Here is a 15,873-nt window from a genome sequence, read left to right on the forward strand (position 1 = left end):
GCCATTTCACTATTGCTACTTTTTAGTGCTCGCCCTCAATTCCTCCCATTCTGAATGCATGTAATATATACATAGTATTAGTACTGCTTTCCACTTCCTTTCTTAACCAGCATAGCTTTTCAAGAAATGAAAACATTTTTAGTGATTGCAGAATTGTGGTGGGTTTTTTTGTTTTTTAAAAAGGGCCAATTTCTCAAAGCTGAAACCATTATGAGCAAAATGGATTATTTTTGTTTTAATTTTCTTCTAATCCGAGTGGTTATTAGGAGTTAAGAGAACTTTTCTAGATGCCAAAAAACACACCAAATATAGATATTACTGGGCAGGACTATATTCAGTTGGCACATAACTGTAATTAGGTCATTATCACTTGTAATATGCAATCATTAATTTTTAATTAGGTGATCAATTAATCTTTATCTGTCAGAATGAAACATAATATAAAATTATTGTTAGCAGAGTGTAATACTTTTTTAGAGAGCTATAGATACGTTTAAGCAATTCAAAGAAGTTTTTCTAGTCATTAAGTGGCAACAAAGACCTCCTTTATACGTTCTCCAATTAGAACTCCCCTACGGTAACAGTTACCCCTCCCCTCCATATACACACATTGTAGCTAGATGTTGAAAGAGCCATCCTGCTCTCTAGTCTGATTTAGTGGTCTATTAAAGACTCCCACCAGTGACCAATCTTGTGATTTGTCAGTTACAACACTAATCCATCAGCATGACAGGTCCTGTGCTTCTGAATTGTGTAGACAGAGGATAACAAAGACATGCAATTATTTGAACAATAAAGTAAGATACTGAATATGCTCAGGAACTGGTAGTAAAAGTTTAGTATGGTACGATTGCATACTCCTGATGCACTTGACCACTGCAAATGATCATAAAGGCAGCATGGTGAACCCATTAATTTAAGAGTATTCCATAAGTCTTCTCTTGTGTCACTATATCCAAGATGGAGATGGCAAGAACAGGATTATTTGGCTCTTACCTTCTCATTTATCCGGTCTATTTGCTTGTTTTGTGAATCAATCTCATTGCCCATATCCAAAGCCAGGTTTTTCAAGTTCCCCAGGATATTTCCCACCTGAGTGAGATTTTCATCCATCTCATCCTCTCTGGCATCGTTTGTAATCCTGTCGAAAGTACCAGGAGACCCCTGCGTTCAGGAACCAGAAAGTTGCTTCCCCACTGCCAAAATGCTGTTCAATAAACTTCCACTAAAACATCTCATCACAACCCACATTTTCAGAGAGTGTGTGTGTGTGGGGGGGGGGGGGGGGGGGGGGGGGGGGGAGAGAGAAAGGATGCTTCACTTTAATATCACCTATTCCAGCAGGCAGCCTGCTACTATCTGTCCAATTTCTTTCAGCAAAATGAATTTAAGGACAAAGTAGTTTTGTTAAAATGGCCTCAAAATTCAAAACAAAGAACCATTGGCAGATTATGCTCTACTCTATTAGAGAGGGATTCAAATTCTGTATCAGGTGCCCTTTCATTGTGACAGAGCAAATCCTAATGCAACATTCACCACAATAATTTGAGCACCAAGCTCATATGCATCCAGGGGCTAGTCAAGTGTAGTAATTATTCCCAGCACTGCATGCTATGAGGAGTGAAACTGCAGATATAAATCCCCAAGTGAAGGCAATTCATCAAAGGGCTTCCCTCCCAATTGACAGTAAGGATTTATTATATAGCCACTCTAGTTGAATACGTTCTGGGAGGAAGAAACTGACTAAAAGAGGTATGTCAATGGCATACACGTTTGGCGGGGGAAAATGGACAAACATACCGTGTAATATATCCCCCACTTGCTCCTCCAGTGATCTGTGGCTGATTATTTGTTACACGTCCTGGCTGGCTGGATACAACACGGTCTGTTGAGTTCTCCACACCATCACCCCAGGTTGACTTGTATGACTTACCAGACTCAAAGTTCTTTGTTCTACCAAAAAAGAGATAAACCCAAATATATGCTAGATCAACAGAGGGCACCAGATTTTTTTCCCCAGGTAGCAAGGGAGGGAGAGAATTATTTCTTTCAGGGTGGGATTTTCAAAGGCACCCAAGTGATTTAATAGAAGTGTAGGACTGGTAGGGACCTCAATAGGACATCTAGTCCAGTCCCCAGCACTCAAGGCAGGATTAAGGAATAACTAGTGTTTTGTCTAACCTATTCTTAAAAACCTCCAATTCATCTCCAATGACTGAGACTCTACAACTTCCCTAGGCAATTTGATGCAGTGCTCAACTAGCTTGACAGTTGAGAAGTTTTTCCTAATGTCCAACCTAAACCTCCCTTGCTGCAATTTAAGCCCATAACCTCTGATGACAGGTCAAGAAGCAAAAGGAGAACAATTTTTTACCCTCCTCCATGTAACAACCGTTTATGTTGTTTTATGTACTTGAAGACTTATGTCCTCCCTGTCTTCTTCAAAAGAAACAAATCCAGTTTTTCTAGTCTTTTCTCACAGGACATATTTTCTAGACCATTTTGTTGCTTCTCTCTGAACTCTCTCCAATTTGTCCACGTCTTTACTGAAATGTGGTGCCCAGAACTGGACACAATACTCCCGATGAGACCTTATCAGCATGGAGTAGCGTGGAATAATTACTTCTCATGTCTTGCTTGTGATGCTCCTGCTAATACATCCCAGAATGATGTTCAGGTTTATTTTTGCAACAGTATCACATTGTTGATTCCTATTTAGTTTCTGATCCACTATAACCCCCTAATCTTTTTCTGCAGTATTCCTTCCTAAGCAGTTATTTCCCATTTTGTATGCATGCAATTGTTTGTTCCTTCCCAAGTGCAGTACTCTGCATTTATCCTTACTGAATTTCATTCTTTTTATTTCAGGCTATTTCTCCAGTTTGTCCATATCATTTTGAATTTTAATCCTATCCTCCGAAGTACCTGCAACCCCTTCCATCTTGGTTTCTAAAAACTTCATAGATGTACTCTGTCATTATCTAAATAATTTATGAAGATATTGAACAGAACCAGACCCAGGACTGATCCCTGCAGGACCCCACTGGAACTGCCCTTGCAGCTTGACAATGAACTGATAACTACTCTCTGGGAATGGTTTTCCAACCAGTTCTGCACCCACCTTATAGTAGCTCCATCTAGGCTATATTTCTTTAGTTTATGTATAAGGTGGTCATGCAGGACAGTATCAAAAGGTCTTACTTAAGTCAAGATATACCATGTTTACTGCTTCCCCCTCATCCATGAGGCTTGCTATCCTATCAAAGAAAGCTATTAGGTTGGTTTGTTATTTGTTCTTAACAAATCCATGTTGACTATTACTTAATCTTTTAGGAGTCTGCATATGGATTGCTTGATTATTTATTCCATTATCTTTCCGGGTACTGAGGTGGACTAGGTCAATAATTCCCTGGGTTGTCCTTATTCCTCTTTTTATTGATTGGCACTCTTTGCCCTCTGGAATCTCTCCTGTCTTCCGTGAGTTTTTGAAGGTAATTGTTAATAACTCATCTCTTCAGTCAGCTCTGAGTATTACAGGATGTATTTCATCAGACCCTGCTGATTTGAAGACATCTAACCTGTCTAAGTAATTTTAAAATAATTTGTTCTTTCCCTGTTTTAGCCTCAGATCCTACCGAATTTTCATTGGCATTCGTTATATTAAACAACTGATTGCTAACCAACCTTTTTGGTGAAAACAAGGCAGGCATTTAGCACTTCCACATTTTCTGCTATTGTCTCCCCCTGCCCCCGCCCCTCAATCCTCAATTGAGTAATGGGCATATCCTCTTCTTGAGCACAAGTCCTATTGAAAGTAAAAGGATTAGTGACTTTCAATAGCAGTTGTGCCGCTAAATCACTAATCCCTTGTCTATACTGCAGAGTTTTGTCACCCAAAGGCAGCTTCTGGCAGCAAAACAGTGGAGGTGTACAATGTCACTTTCGGCAACAAAATAAAACCACCTTGACGAGAGGCACAGGGCTTTTTGTGGCAAACTTAAAGCAATAAAGCATCACTGTGACATTGTCATTCATTATATTGTCAACTGGCCTCCCCCAGTATCCCACCATGCCTGCCATGACCACTCTGCTCACTGATTTGAACTCGGCTGCCCTGCATTCCTGCTACACAAACATGTGCTCCTCCCCATTAAAGCTCCATAAAGGTCTGACAGTTAAGCATGCCACTCAGCTCCCACAACAAAAAGCAAATCATTAATGTGGACTGCTGCTCTCTCCCATACTATGAACTCAGAGGCAGGAAGAGAGAGAGGTAGTGAGTGAGTGAGAGAGAGAGAGTGACACTGCTGTGCAGAGCCAGGCAGGGAGGTGGGGGCTGATGTCAGGGGTGTCCCCCCACCACTCCCTGCCTCAGGACAGGTTGCTTCCGATGGCAGTCTGAACTTGGAGACCGCATGCTGACACAACTCTCTCACATACATACTCCCCCCACCCACTCTCTCTTACATGCCCCCATCACACTCTCCCCCAGTGGCATTGCAGTGTACATCCCACTTCCCTTCCTATACACTTCAGTTGAAAAGCAGCTGGCAATCTAGTAGGATGCCCAGGGAAGGATGTTATTGAGAAACCTGCATCATGTGATGCTTTACCTGCCCCATGAGGCATTGCAAACTCTTCCCAAAGCACCCTGCTGCCAGTTGCACAGTGGGATAGCTACCACAGTGCACTGCTCTTTGTGTTAATGCAAAAGCTGCTAGTGTGGATGCACTCAGCCAACACAAGGAGCTAGTGTGGACATGCAACAGCGGTTTTAATTGAAGCGCTTCAATTAAAACAGCATAACTTTTGGCAAAAAAGAACTCTGCAGTATACACACAAACACTGTGCTGCTTTAACTATACTGGTATAGTTAAAGCAATACCAAATACTATAACGATATTCTCCTTTTAGTATGGAAATAAATTATACAAGTATAAAGCACCTTTGTAGCAGTATAACTTCATTCATAACAGGAGCTGTGGCACTATAAATATTTTAAGAGGAAAAGTTACCCCCTAACAAAAAGGGTTATACTGGTACAAAAGCTGTATTTAGACCAGGCCTTAACGCTTTTAAAAAAATCAGATTTTAATCATCATTTTCTGCAACATCTTAGATACAAGACCATAGATGAACAGGGAAGCATAGTTATTTTGATTTGGACACAATCCTCAACAGGGATGAGCAAGAGGTACCTTAAGGCTGAAGCAACCTTGGGAAACATTTATGCACTTAACTAGCATTTCAGATATATTCAAGAGATGATTTCCTGATGCCATCTCTCCTTGATACTTCAGGTAGTTTTCCAGCAATAGATTCATGTGTTAAACACAGGACAAACTTAAGTCATACTTACCATTATGATTTTAGTGCATTATCCAAGAAAAAGCAAAGATGGCCTGATATGGCAAAAGCTCTATTATAACCATAGCAGCAGTGGCAAGGAGCTATGAAATACAACTTAAAAAGACAAGTAGATCTATAGACAAGTTAGAGAGATTTCTGAAATTTTACACAGGTGTAATTTTTTAAAAATTTTAATAAAGAGGTTTTGTAACCACCTCATACATACTATGCTTGTTTGTTGGTAGTCTCACAAGTGAGACCAAGGATTAAACTGGCCATTAAGCCTGAACTACCCTTTTCCTTCTAATTCTCCATTGGGCCAAACATTTGCAGGGCAGTATGGGGAAGCTTTCACTGGCACTATACCTATGCTGTAAATACAGGACTTCTGTCAGTGTGGCACCTTTCAAGAACACTAAGTTAAAGTTTAAAATTTTGCAGCACCTATTCAAAATGTTGTGATATAAAAGAAATGTGTCCTGGGAAGAAAAATGATAATAGCATCAGATGAAGACTGATGCTCTCGTTAGAATCTCTGCCCAAGTTTTAGCTGCAAAAATACAGGCAACTTCACATTTGTTTTCTGGGAATGAGGAAAAGGGCAGACAACTCTAGCTTAGAAGAATGCCTCAGTTTTTGGTCAGAGCCCATGTAATACCACCCTCGGCAAAGATCTACAAATACCAACGTAAACTGATGCATTCAGTCACATTTCTGGTATGGGGCTTATTCAGATCGGATCCCTTTTGTTTATTCACCTCAAAGGAACTTGTTTTAGTAAGAAAAATTCATTTCTACTATTTTTTACTTGTTAGCACTGATGCAATAATTATGGGAGAGCATGCTGATTCTATTCTGCTTTCTGCAGGATTAAAAAAGATTGCAATTCTTCAATGGGGTGGCACAGTTGTAAATAAAAGTAGAATTTGCCAAACAGAATGATGTATAAATCTGAACATGCATTTACTTTTACATCCCAGGTGGAGTTTTATGGTGCTGGACAATAAGACTGACCAGCTTTTTATTTCTACAGGTTTGAGTGAGTCACTGAAATACAAACATGACTGCCACATTGGTATTTTTTAAAGTAATTTTCCAAACTATTACTCCATATTTGTAATATAGTTTGACACCTTCCTGATAAGGAAGTTGATAAGTTTAAGATCCTAAACATCAACTGGTACAGCCCTGGTATTTACTGCCTCTCCTCAAGGAGCTGGGTCAGAGTTAATAGGCTCCCATGCCTAATCCATTCTATAATATGCTATCTAGAGACATGAATGATACACTGGAACACCACAAAACCACAGACAGTCACAACATGTCTTTCATGCAAACATCATGCCCATGCAAACACATACCCATTTAGAACATCACCTTAGACAGATGGTTAACAGTATAAGCTGTGGCCCAAGATTGACCTGGTCCTAAAGTCCGCTTTCACCAGTTAATTGAATCCAGCTTCTAGTGTTTAGTCTTCATTTTTATTAAGTGGAAGGTGGGTATGTTAGGAGAGAATGGAAAAAAGAACAGTAAAAAACCATCAAACATGCAAGTGGTTAGTGAGTTTTTTTCAGCTGAAGTCCTTTGCTTTCAAAACAGAGTAGCTTTAAGTAATCTGAATAAAGTAGGGGAAGAAAAAGACAAACGTCTACTTGGGTGCACTCTGGTGTTTAAATTCAGCCTCTGTGAGGAAGACTGGCTATCCTAGTGCTCAACATTTATGTAAGATACCACTATACCACTCATAAGTGGGACATTGAGGTGAGAGGACTATTAGCAATTTTTCAGATCCACTCAGTACAGTTTCTCCTGCTCTTGACCTCATCACTGCTTCCCTAATACACCTCAGCACACTCCAAAACTTCCTAAGGCACCTCACTGTGAAAGTCACCTACCGGAATTAACATATTGGAAGTGCCACAAGCTCCATCACAAATACAGAGTATAGTCTTGATAGATGATCTGCTCAGATTCAATGGCACTAGAGATCAGGTTTTTTTCCCAAGGCGAATCACTTATTGGAAGTGGCCAATATGACAAATTCAGAAACCTGGACAGGATTGTAAACTTGCATCCTGTCAGTATCTCAGATATGTTAAGAATGAAGTTGCACATTGGTACAACAACTTTGTGTTGAGCTACATGTCAGATCAGAGCTATTTAACTTATCAAACTGTTGTAACAGAAGTCAACCTTTAGTCCTGAAAGCCTCATGCTCATTTTAATTCAGGATGATGACACAGCATTATGTGGTTCTGAATGAGACCCTCATGTAAGGGACTTGAATGTACAGCTTAACTACCTCACTTCCACTTCAATCATTGAAGAGATCCAGGCTCTCTTTTCGGCCCACGGATTGGACCCACAATAAAAATTTGCAAACACAATTCACTTTGGAAAGTATACATACAGAGAGTCTCCTTTCCTTCCCCTGCCACCCTAAGAGAGAGAGGCCTGTTTAGCCATTTTCTTTGTAAGATTCCCACAAATTCATTTAATACTTTAGAGCAGCTTAGAGATGACGACAACCAATAGTAAAACTGCCTAGAGTACAAAGCATCCCTCTCTGCTCAGTCTGCTTTACCTGTCTTTTTGCTACAAATGTTTGAAACTACACCAGAAATGCCATCCAGCAGGATCTAAAAGCCTTTTAATTGACATTTTCTGAGAGGCCAGTGGTGACACTGATTACAGTTAGGAACTATGACAAAAACTTGCAAAATAAATAAATAAAAACAGAATGTAATAAGTAATGTGAGATTTTCAAAGCTGGTAAGACCAAGGCCTATTCTGGTTTTCCTTTTCCTACTCTGACCCCCACATATACTAATCTGTAAATTCTACTCAATGCTAGATCTTATTTGTCCTCTCCAAAAAGAAATGCCATAATATGGTCACCTTCCTCTCACCCCATGCCAAGAAAAACAACAGAGTAGCCCAGCACATATTACCAGTCTTAATAAGCTAGTGTCCCAGCAATAGAGAAATACAATTGGGAAGAAAATTTCAGATTCCAATGGATCTTTATTATAAAGAAGAAGAAGAAAAAGTTGAAAACTGAAGTGTTTTTTTTTTAAAAACTAATATTGCTTTACTGTGTATAAGCTTCAAGTTGGGATCCCATTATTTACAAATCTAGAAGGTGGTTACTGTGAGTGCGTTTTAGCTACTAATCCCTATTGAATGGTACACTCTTCTGCAAGCTGCAGTTATCAATTTCCCTAAAAATCACTTAGGGCAAGTTGACTATTATCAGTGTAGTTTTTACTCCAACAGCAAGTAGAAAGATTTTCTTTAGTTATTTCACCTCTGAATGTTCCCCAATAGGGTGCTCTTTTTGTGGGATCCCAGAAATTCAGACCTGAGTCTGGATTTGTTAACTGACCTGTTGCAAGGACAGACACAGAGGCCACAACATTTGTTGAGCTCTGTCAAGGTCTTTTCAGCTTCTTTCATGTCCTTGTTTATTTGGTCCATGCCTTCTTCTATACGGGTTAGTTGTTCTAAAAAAAAAAAAAGTAGTTACAAAACATACAAAGAAGTTGGAGATATTAGATCTTAGAGGGGAAGCTTTTATCTGAAACGTTAATATCTAAGTTATAAATTAGATCTGTATACTCAAGCCACTTGTCCCCTAAAGGAACTTTTTGTAGCAAAAGCAAACAATGGCATATGCTGCAATAGAATTTTTGATTATACGTTTCCAGCAATCCTAAATTAAAAGCTTTTTTTCCCTCATAGTGATGTGGTCTGGATGTTTAGATGTTACTAGCTGCTTTTAAAGTAAAGAAACATTATTTTGTCAGGGGGATGGGGCAGGAGGCTCGATAGCAGAGTTAATTGCACAGCCTGCAAACTCTGACATGAACCAGAGCTAAATCTTAAATACTATAAGTGCACAAACATAGGAACATCTGACTAGTGAAGCAACCTCATTTCTATACCAAAATGAGTTACTGAGGCCAAAACCTAATAAATTAGGACACCAAAACATAAGCACAGATATTACTGCAGACCATTTAGACTTAATATTCACAACTCCGCTTTGCACACAGGTAGAATTCACCTCCTTGTTCATCCAGCATGGCGACTGTCTTGATTCCTGCATCCTGAGACTGTAAAGAGAAAAGGAGGTTTGCAGAAATAAACACTGTTTTCAGTACACCAGCACACAGTCAAAGGCTCTAGTGCTAGCTAGAATAACACCTGCTCTGAACTACAATATTGGAATAATGGAAGCTTGCACTGCAGATCATCACTAAGGGCAAGTCTACACTACTGCACTGTAGCGCATCTGGTGAAGACGCGCTGTGTCGATGAGAGAGCACACTCCCATTGGCATAATTACTCCACTTCCCCGAGAGGTGGAAGCTATGTCGGAAGGAGAGCGTTTCCCATGGACAGAAAACAGTGTCACACTGGCGCTAAGTCAATGTAACTTACATTGGGGGGGAAAATGTCATTTTCACACCCCTGAGCAATGCAAGTTACAGCAACTTAAGTGGTAGCATAGACCAGCCCTTAGTTTCGACATGTGATAGGATAGTGTAAAAAAAAGTTACTACATAGTGACAATACTGTAGTTCTGGCTGAAATGGCACTTCTATTAATATCCTTTTTAAAAACCTTAGTGTTCTGAGAGTTTTTTGGACTGACAATTCTGCTTAGTCGCAGTGCAGAAGCAATTAAAAGTTGGTAGGAATCCCTTTTGAGTTATCTAAACAGGGAAAGGTATTTCAAGTGATTTGCTGTACTCAGATATTCAAACAGATCAAACTTGGCATGGACAAATCAATGAGAAATCAATTCCCAACCTCACCACCTAAGTCACTGCCCAGTGGGTAAGACCTTTACATAGGATGGCCAGAGTAGGCAGGAAAAGGAAGCCTTATGAGCCTAGTCTCTAGACCCTACACCAGATCAGCCACTTGCCCTTTGAAGGAACAAAGTAGCCTACGTTCAATTTTAAGCCAGTTAAATTCAACAGCAGCTCTGGCACTGGGGAAAATCATTCCCAAAGCTTAGTCAGGGCTGAAGTGCTCAAGTTTTCAAATGGGCACCGAGGACACATCAGTACAGAAACCCCTGGGTCCAACTATTGAGCCTACAAGGGTAGAACTTTCTGCTCCACTGCAGTTTTTGTTTAAGGATCTTAAAGTGTGGGGACTTTAAAGGCACTTGCAATTTCTCAAGTACTGAAGAAACCAGTATTAAGTATGTTATTACCAGAGACACCAGCATTGAAGAGCTTTGTTAAATTAGAATTAACTGATGTGGTACCCCATTAGTGCCAGGATTTCTCTCAGTTCCTAAAATAGTATGTGCCACAGCACCAGGCAGTCAAGCACAGCCTCAATCAAATCTTCATTTTGAGGATGCATCTTTGCCATCTTCAGCTGTCCTTAACTCTAAGAAGAAGTAAAAGCTCAAGTCTTCAGTGTTATTAAGTATTGGCACATTTCTCAGAAGGGAAATTTTTTTTTTTACTATGAATCAAAAAGAACGCACACAAGATGCCTCCCATGACAGCCTTTGCCAAGGATGTGTCTCAGTTTGCTGGTAATGCCAATCCCCATCCAACTCCTGGCTCACTGACAGCAGTCAATGAGGATAAGAAGTCCCAGGGCAGGTCAGACCTTCCCTTTGGCCATGGAAACAAAAAACAGATATAGATATAGATCTCACACACTCTACTCCTCAGGTACTGTGGTTGGTTGCTGGTTACCAAGCAGTCATGGCTGGATACAAGTTTCAACTTTGGGAACTGATGTTCAGTTTCCTTGTGGCTTCAGTTGGAATTACTATGGATTGCCAGATATTAGAGAGACTGTGATATGTTATCCAATTCCACTCTGTGTTGCTTCTATGTTGTCTTGCATCCCAAAAGTTACTTTACCTTTTAACACTGGTCACAAGACACCAACAATTTCTGACCTGTCAGACAACATGGAACTGCAGGAGATTCAGCTGCAACCTAGAAAGCCATCTACACAACTGTGGCTCTCAGAAGGGGAAAAGTTTCTCTTTAGATAACCAAAAATTTGTCTCCATATTCTGTATCCCTTTAACTGGGTTATTTTTTAAAGCCCTAGTCTCCCCCCCACCCCCCATCTCTCAAGGTACACTTGTCTGCCATTTCATCTTATCTTCTGCCAGTAGACAGTTCTAGTGTTTCTAGTTATTTAAGCAAAAAAAAAAAAAAAAAAAAAAAAAAAAAAACCAAAAACCACACTTTTCCAAACTTCTTTTTCAATTACTAATGTTACAAAGTTACTGTATCTGAAAGATAAGATAAATTTCTATTTTTTTTCCAGTTTACTTTGTACATTTGACGAAGTCTCCTCTGTATAGTCAATTTACTCTGAAATTGTTTGATATCACTGCTTTACCAGGTTGGTGCATTTCCAAAGATTTAGTAAGTGCTCCCTTACCTCAACAGCCAGGCCAAGAATCCTTCTTGTGCTTTCCAAAGACTAGAAAGAGAAGAAGATTTAACATAGTGAAGCACATGTTGTAAAAGAATCAATAAGACTCTCAAACACTAAAAGTTCAATATAAGAAAATGGCTAGTGCACAAAGCTTTAGTAACTAGGAAATAACGGATAAGCAACTATCCACACCTATATATCAGAGCTACAATGATCTAGGATTCTTTTCGTTAGCCATTATTCATATTTCTCAGTCAACAAAATAAAGTTGATACTTCAAGCAGCTCCTCGGATACTAGAAAAAACTGCTCTGAGATAGCTCAGGGACAATTACTATAGCTAGGCAAAGATCAGAAAAATAGGAGTATAACTTCAGGATCCTAAAATGTGTTTAAGCACCTGCCTGGTTTTAAGAGGGTGAGCACCCCCCAGATTTCATTGGTTTCAATGGAAGTTGTAGATGCTCAGCATTTTTAAAATCTGGCAGGTTGCACTTCAGGAGTGAAATTTCAGGCTCCTATTTAAAACAAAAAAAACCCAGCAGCTACAAGGTGAAAACCAGGTGAAGATAGAGAAGTTCAGGATATTCAACTTTGCCCTTGCAGTCTTCTTCCTAGGCTCCCCCTACTTTCCTATTCTGCACAAGTTATGATAATTGTATATTAGGATCCTGAATGAGCCCTGGGAAAAAAAAGTTTACCTCATCAGTGACTTGGTGGGCCCTCAATTGAATTTCTTCTGGTGACAGTTCAGCCATGATGAGATGTTGCTTTAGAAGGAGTTGATCAAAAGGAACTAAGGTCTAGTCTCCTGTAAAAATCAAAACAGAACATTAATGCATAAGTAGTTCTGGGGACCGTGTGCATTAGTCTGTAAAGGCTGCTGCAAATGACACTTTTCAGCTGAAAAAAGATGATTGAAAGGCAACACGCTGAACTCAAAAAGAGTATAAAAGCATGCCTACTTCCTTCTGCACAGTACAATGCTTGTATAGTACTAGTGGTTATTTAACAGAACTATTCACCTGTGTGTTACAAAACTGAGGTAGGAGTGAAAACACTCATGATCTAACCAGCAAATAAAGTATTTTAATGTAGGTTTTCTTTCTGCTATTATTAAATCCCTGTCCTAGAAAGGATATTTACATTTCATTGGGAAACTCTAGCTACTGGTCATTTCCTGAGTTCTTTCTAGACCAGAAAGTCAAAGTAAAAAACCTCACAAAACAAGAACAGAAATCAGATTCATGATTTTGGAGTCAGGGAAAACACTAACCATTGTACCCATTAGTCTGAAAATACAAATTGCAGGTATCACTTTTCAGCATGAAGTGTGTAATGTACTTGAAAATAATGTTTAATTATATACACAGCATCCAAATATGCACTGATTCTATTCTATTCTACACAGAGGGCAAGCACAGGGCTCCGCACTCTGCCCCTGCAGCTCCCATTGGCCAGAAACCATAGCCAATGGGAGCTGAAGAGGTGGCGCCTGTGGACGGGGCAGTGTGTGGAGCTGACTGGCTGTGCCTCTACGTAGAAGCCGGAGAGGTGACATGCCGCTGCTTCTGGGAGCTGCTTGAGGTAACCACCACTCAGACACTGCACGCCTCCATCTCCCTGCCCCAGCCCTGATCCCTCCTCCTTCCCTCTGAACTCCTTGGTCCCAGCCTGGAGCATCCTCCTACATCCCAAACCCTCATCCCCAGCCCCACCCCAGAGCCCACGCTCCCAGCTGGAGCTCTCACCCCCACTGCACTCCAGCCCAGACCCCCCCCCCCCCAACACACACTCAATTCTTCATTTCTGGCCCCATCACAGAGCCTGTACTCCCAGCCAGAGCCCTTACCCCCTCCTGCACCCCAACCCCCAATTTCATGAGCATTCATGGCTTGTCATACAATTTCCATACCCAGATGTTGTCCTTGGGCCAAAAAGTTTGCCCACCCCTGCTCTAGAGTATTGATTTTAATTTGGTAACAGCAAGAGCTTTATAGTCCAGATTTCTGTAACAGTAGGGCAGTGGCTCTCAACCTTTCTAGACTACTGTACCCCTTTCAGGAGTCTGATTTGTCTTAGGTACCCCCAAGTTTCACTTCATTTAAAAAACTACCTGCTTACAAAGTCAGACATAAAAATACAGAAATATCACCACACTGACTGAAAAATTGCTTACTTTCTCATTTTTGCCATATAATTATAAATCAATTGGAATATAAATTTTGTATTTACATGCCAATGTATAGTATATAAAGCAGTATAAACAAGTCATTCTCTGTACAAAATTTTAGTTTGTACTGACTTCACTAGTGCTTTTTATGTAGCATGTTGTAAAATTAGGCAAATATGTAAATGAGTTGATGTACCCCTGGAAGACCTCTGCATACTCCCAGAGGTATGCATACCACTGGTAAAGAACCACTGCCGTTGGGTAATGGCCAATGTTAATTACTGTGAATATCTTCCTAGATTTCTGCTTGTGAACTAAATGTACTACAACGAGCAATATTCTCCACAGTTGGCATGAATTAGATTTACTTTATGAAGAACATTAATTGCCTAATGCTAAGAAGGACCTTGAGCATTTGGAAAGCTTTGTTTACGAACACATTCTGGTACCACCTTCCCTACCACAAAGCCCTCAGCATCTAAACTCAATGAAGTTTGTCTACCTGGAGAAAAAAAGTCAGTGTTTTTGATAAATCCAAGGCACTCCATTTTTAAGAACCTGATCATACTGCCACTAATGTACTTCTAACTCCAGCCTAAAGAGAGGTCTTCTATAGATGATTGACAGATCAGAAAGCAACAGGTTAAGAGAGAGGAGAGAAGGGAAGGAAGAGTGGGCTCCACCACCTTAGCACTTCAATATATCAAATAAAATAACCTTTTATTACGTGTCCTTAAAGTCAAGAGTAAATTTAAAGTTGATCCATAGATCCACAAAATTAAATAAGGCTTGAGTTGAGGTTGCTGCATCATATGTTTATGCTTTTGTGCCTTGGTGTTGCAATACGTGATACAAGACAATACCATCTGGAGATTGAAAAGCAATCCATTATATGGATTTAAAGATGGGACAACCCCCAGTCAGAACTTCATTGAAGGTTCTAGTCAGACTAGCAACCTGAAAGTTATTCCTTTCCATCTACTTCTCTATTTATCATGCTTAAGAAACTGGTTTCAGTTTGTAAGTGTGTGAAACAGTCATAATGTATCAATAACAGAATACCAGCTAGTCTATGAATTCAATCTCTTCAAAGCTATCATCATTTTACTTCGTGTACAAGATCATCTCTGACAAATTCGAGGAATAAAACAATGTCCCAACAGTAACGTTGCATCTGACGAAGTGGGTATTCACCCACGGAAGCTCATGCTCCAAAAACATCTGTTAGTCTATAAGGTGCCACAGGATTCTTTGCTGCTTTTACAGATCCAGACTAACACAGCTACCCCTCTGATAGTTGGAGAGAACACAGTTTTGACAGATACTGGAACAGAAGAAAAAGGGTATTACCCAGAAAAACACTGGATACTAGACAATGGTTTTAAACCATCAGCCTTCTAGCACCTTTTCAACAATCTTCATTTCCTCTTTCAGCTACAATTGAGAAATGACTTTGTTTACAGCTTTCCTCAGCACTGCCTTGACACTGAAGCACCAAGTTCCTCAATATTAACCTACAGTATCTACATGCAGAGTTTTAGACAGAACGTAAAAAATGCACTTATGTGCACTGGGTGCAGGGAAGGGAGAATGGCTAACAATTATTCCACAGTAAAAACAAAGAATCTAAAACTGAGCCAGCATAAATCTGAAACCAAGAACACCCAATTTAAAGTCATCTGCAGAAGACACTGTTTTTCTACTCTGTAGGGGAGACAGCCATGACCTCTGAAAAAGAATTATACATGGTACTAAAACTAGGGAAAATTCTCTTTTCCAGCAATAGTAAATTTGCTATCAATTTTTTTTCAAGGCACCACAACTACACACAAATTTGGGTTGAATTCTGTTTAATTTTTTCAAATTGTCTTGCAAAAACTTAACATTCTATTTCAACCATTTTGAAACAAAGCATTTCAGC

General features: G+C 39.9%; 1 protein-coding gene across 2 annotated transcripts in view; it reads right to left on the reverse strand.

Moving 5' to 3' along the window:
- SNAP23 (synaptosome associated protein 23) overlaps positions 1-15,873 on the reverse strand; it is a 42,823-nt gene that overhangs the window by 6,774 nt on the left and 20,176 nt on the right. For both annotated transcript variants that reach the window (XM_050954975.1, XM_050954976.1), the window contains exons 2-7: positions 12,481-12,590; positions 11,784-11,825; positions 9,419-9,467; positions 8,738-8,855; positions 1,801-1,953; positions 997-1,141 (exon numbers count right to left, since the gene is read on the reverse strand). In XM_050954975.1, the coding sequence (XP_050810932.1) occupies positions 997-1,141; positions 1,801-1,953; positions 8,738-8,855; positions 9,419-9,467; positions 11,784-11,825; positions 12,481-12,537 (564 nt within the window). In that variant the 5' untranslated portion in view covers positions 12,538-12,590. The remainder of the gene's footprint in view (positions 1-996; positions 1,142-1,800; positions 1,954-8,737; positions 8,856-9,418; positions 9,468-11,783; positions 11,826-12,480; positions 12,591-15,873) is intronic.

The sequence above is a fragment of the Gopherus flavomarginatus genome, chromosome 5 (genome assembly GCF_025201925.1).
Source record: "Gopherus flavomarginatus isolate rGopFla2 chromosome 5, rGopFla2.mat.asm, whole genome shotgun sequence".
Taxonomy (NCBI): domain Eukaryota; kingdom Metazoa; phylum Chordata; order Testudines; family Testudinidae; genus Gopherus; species Gopherus flavomarginatus.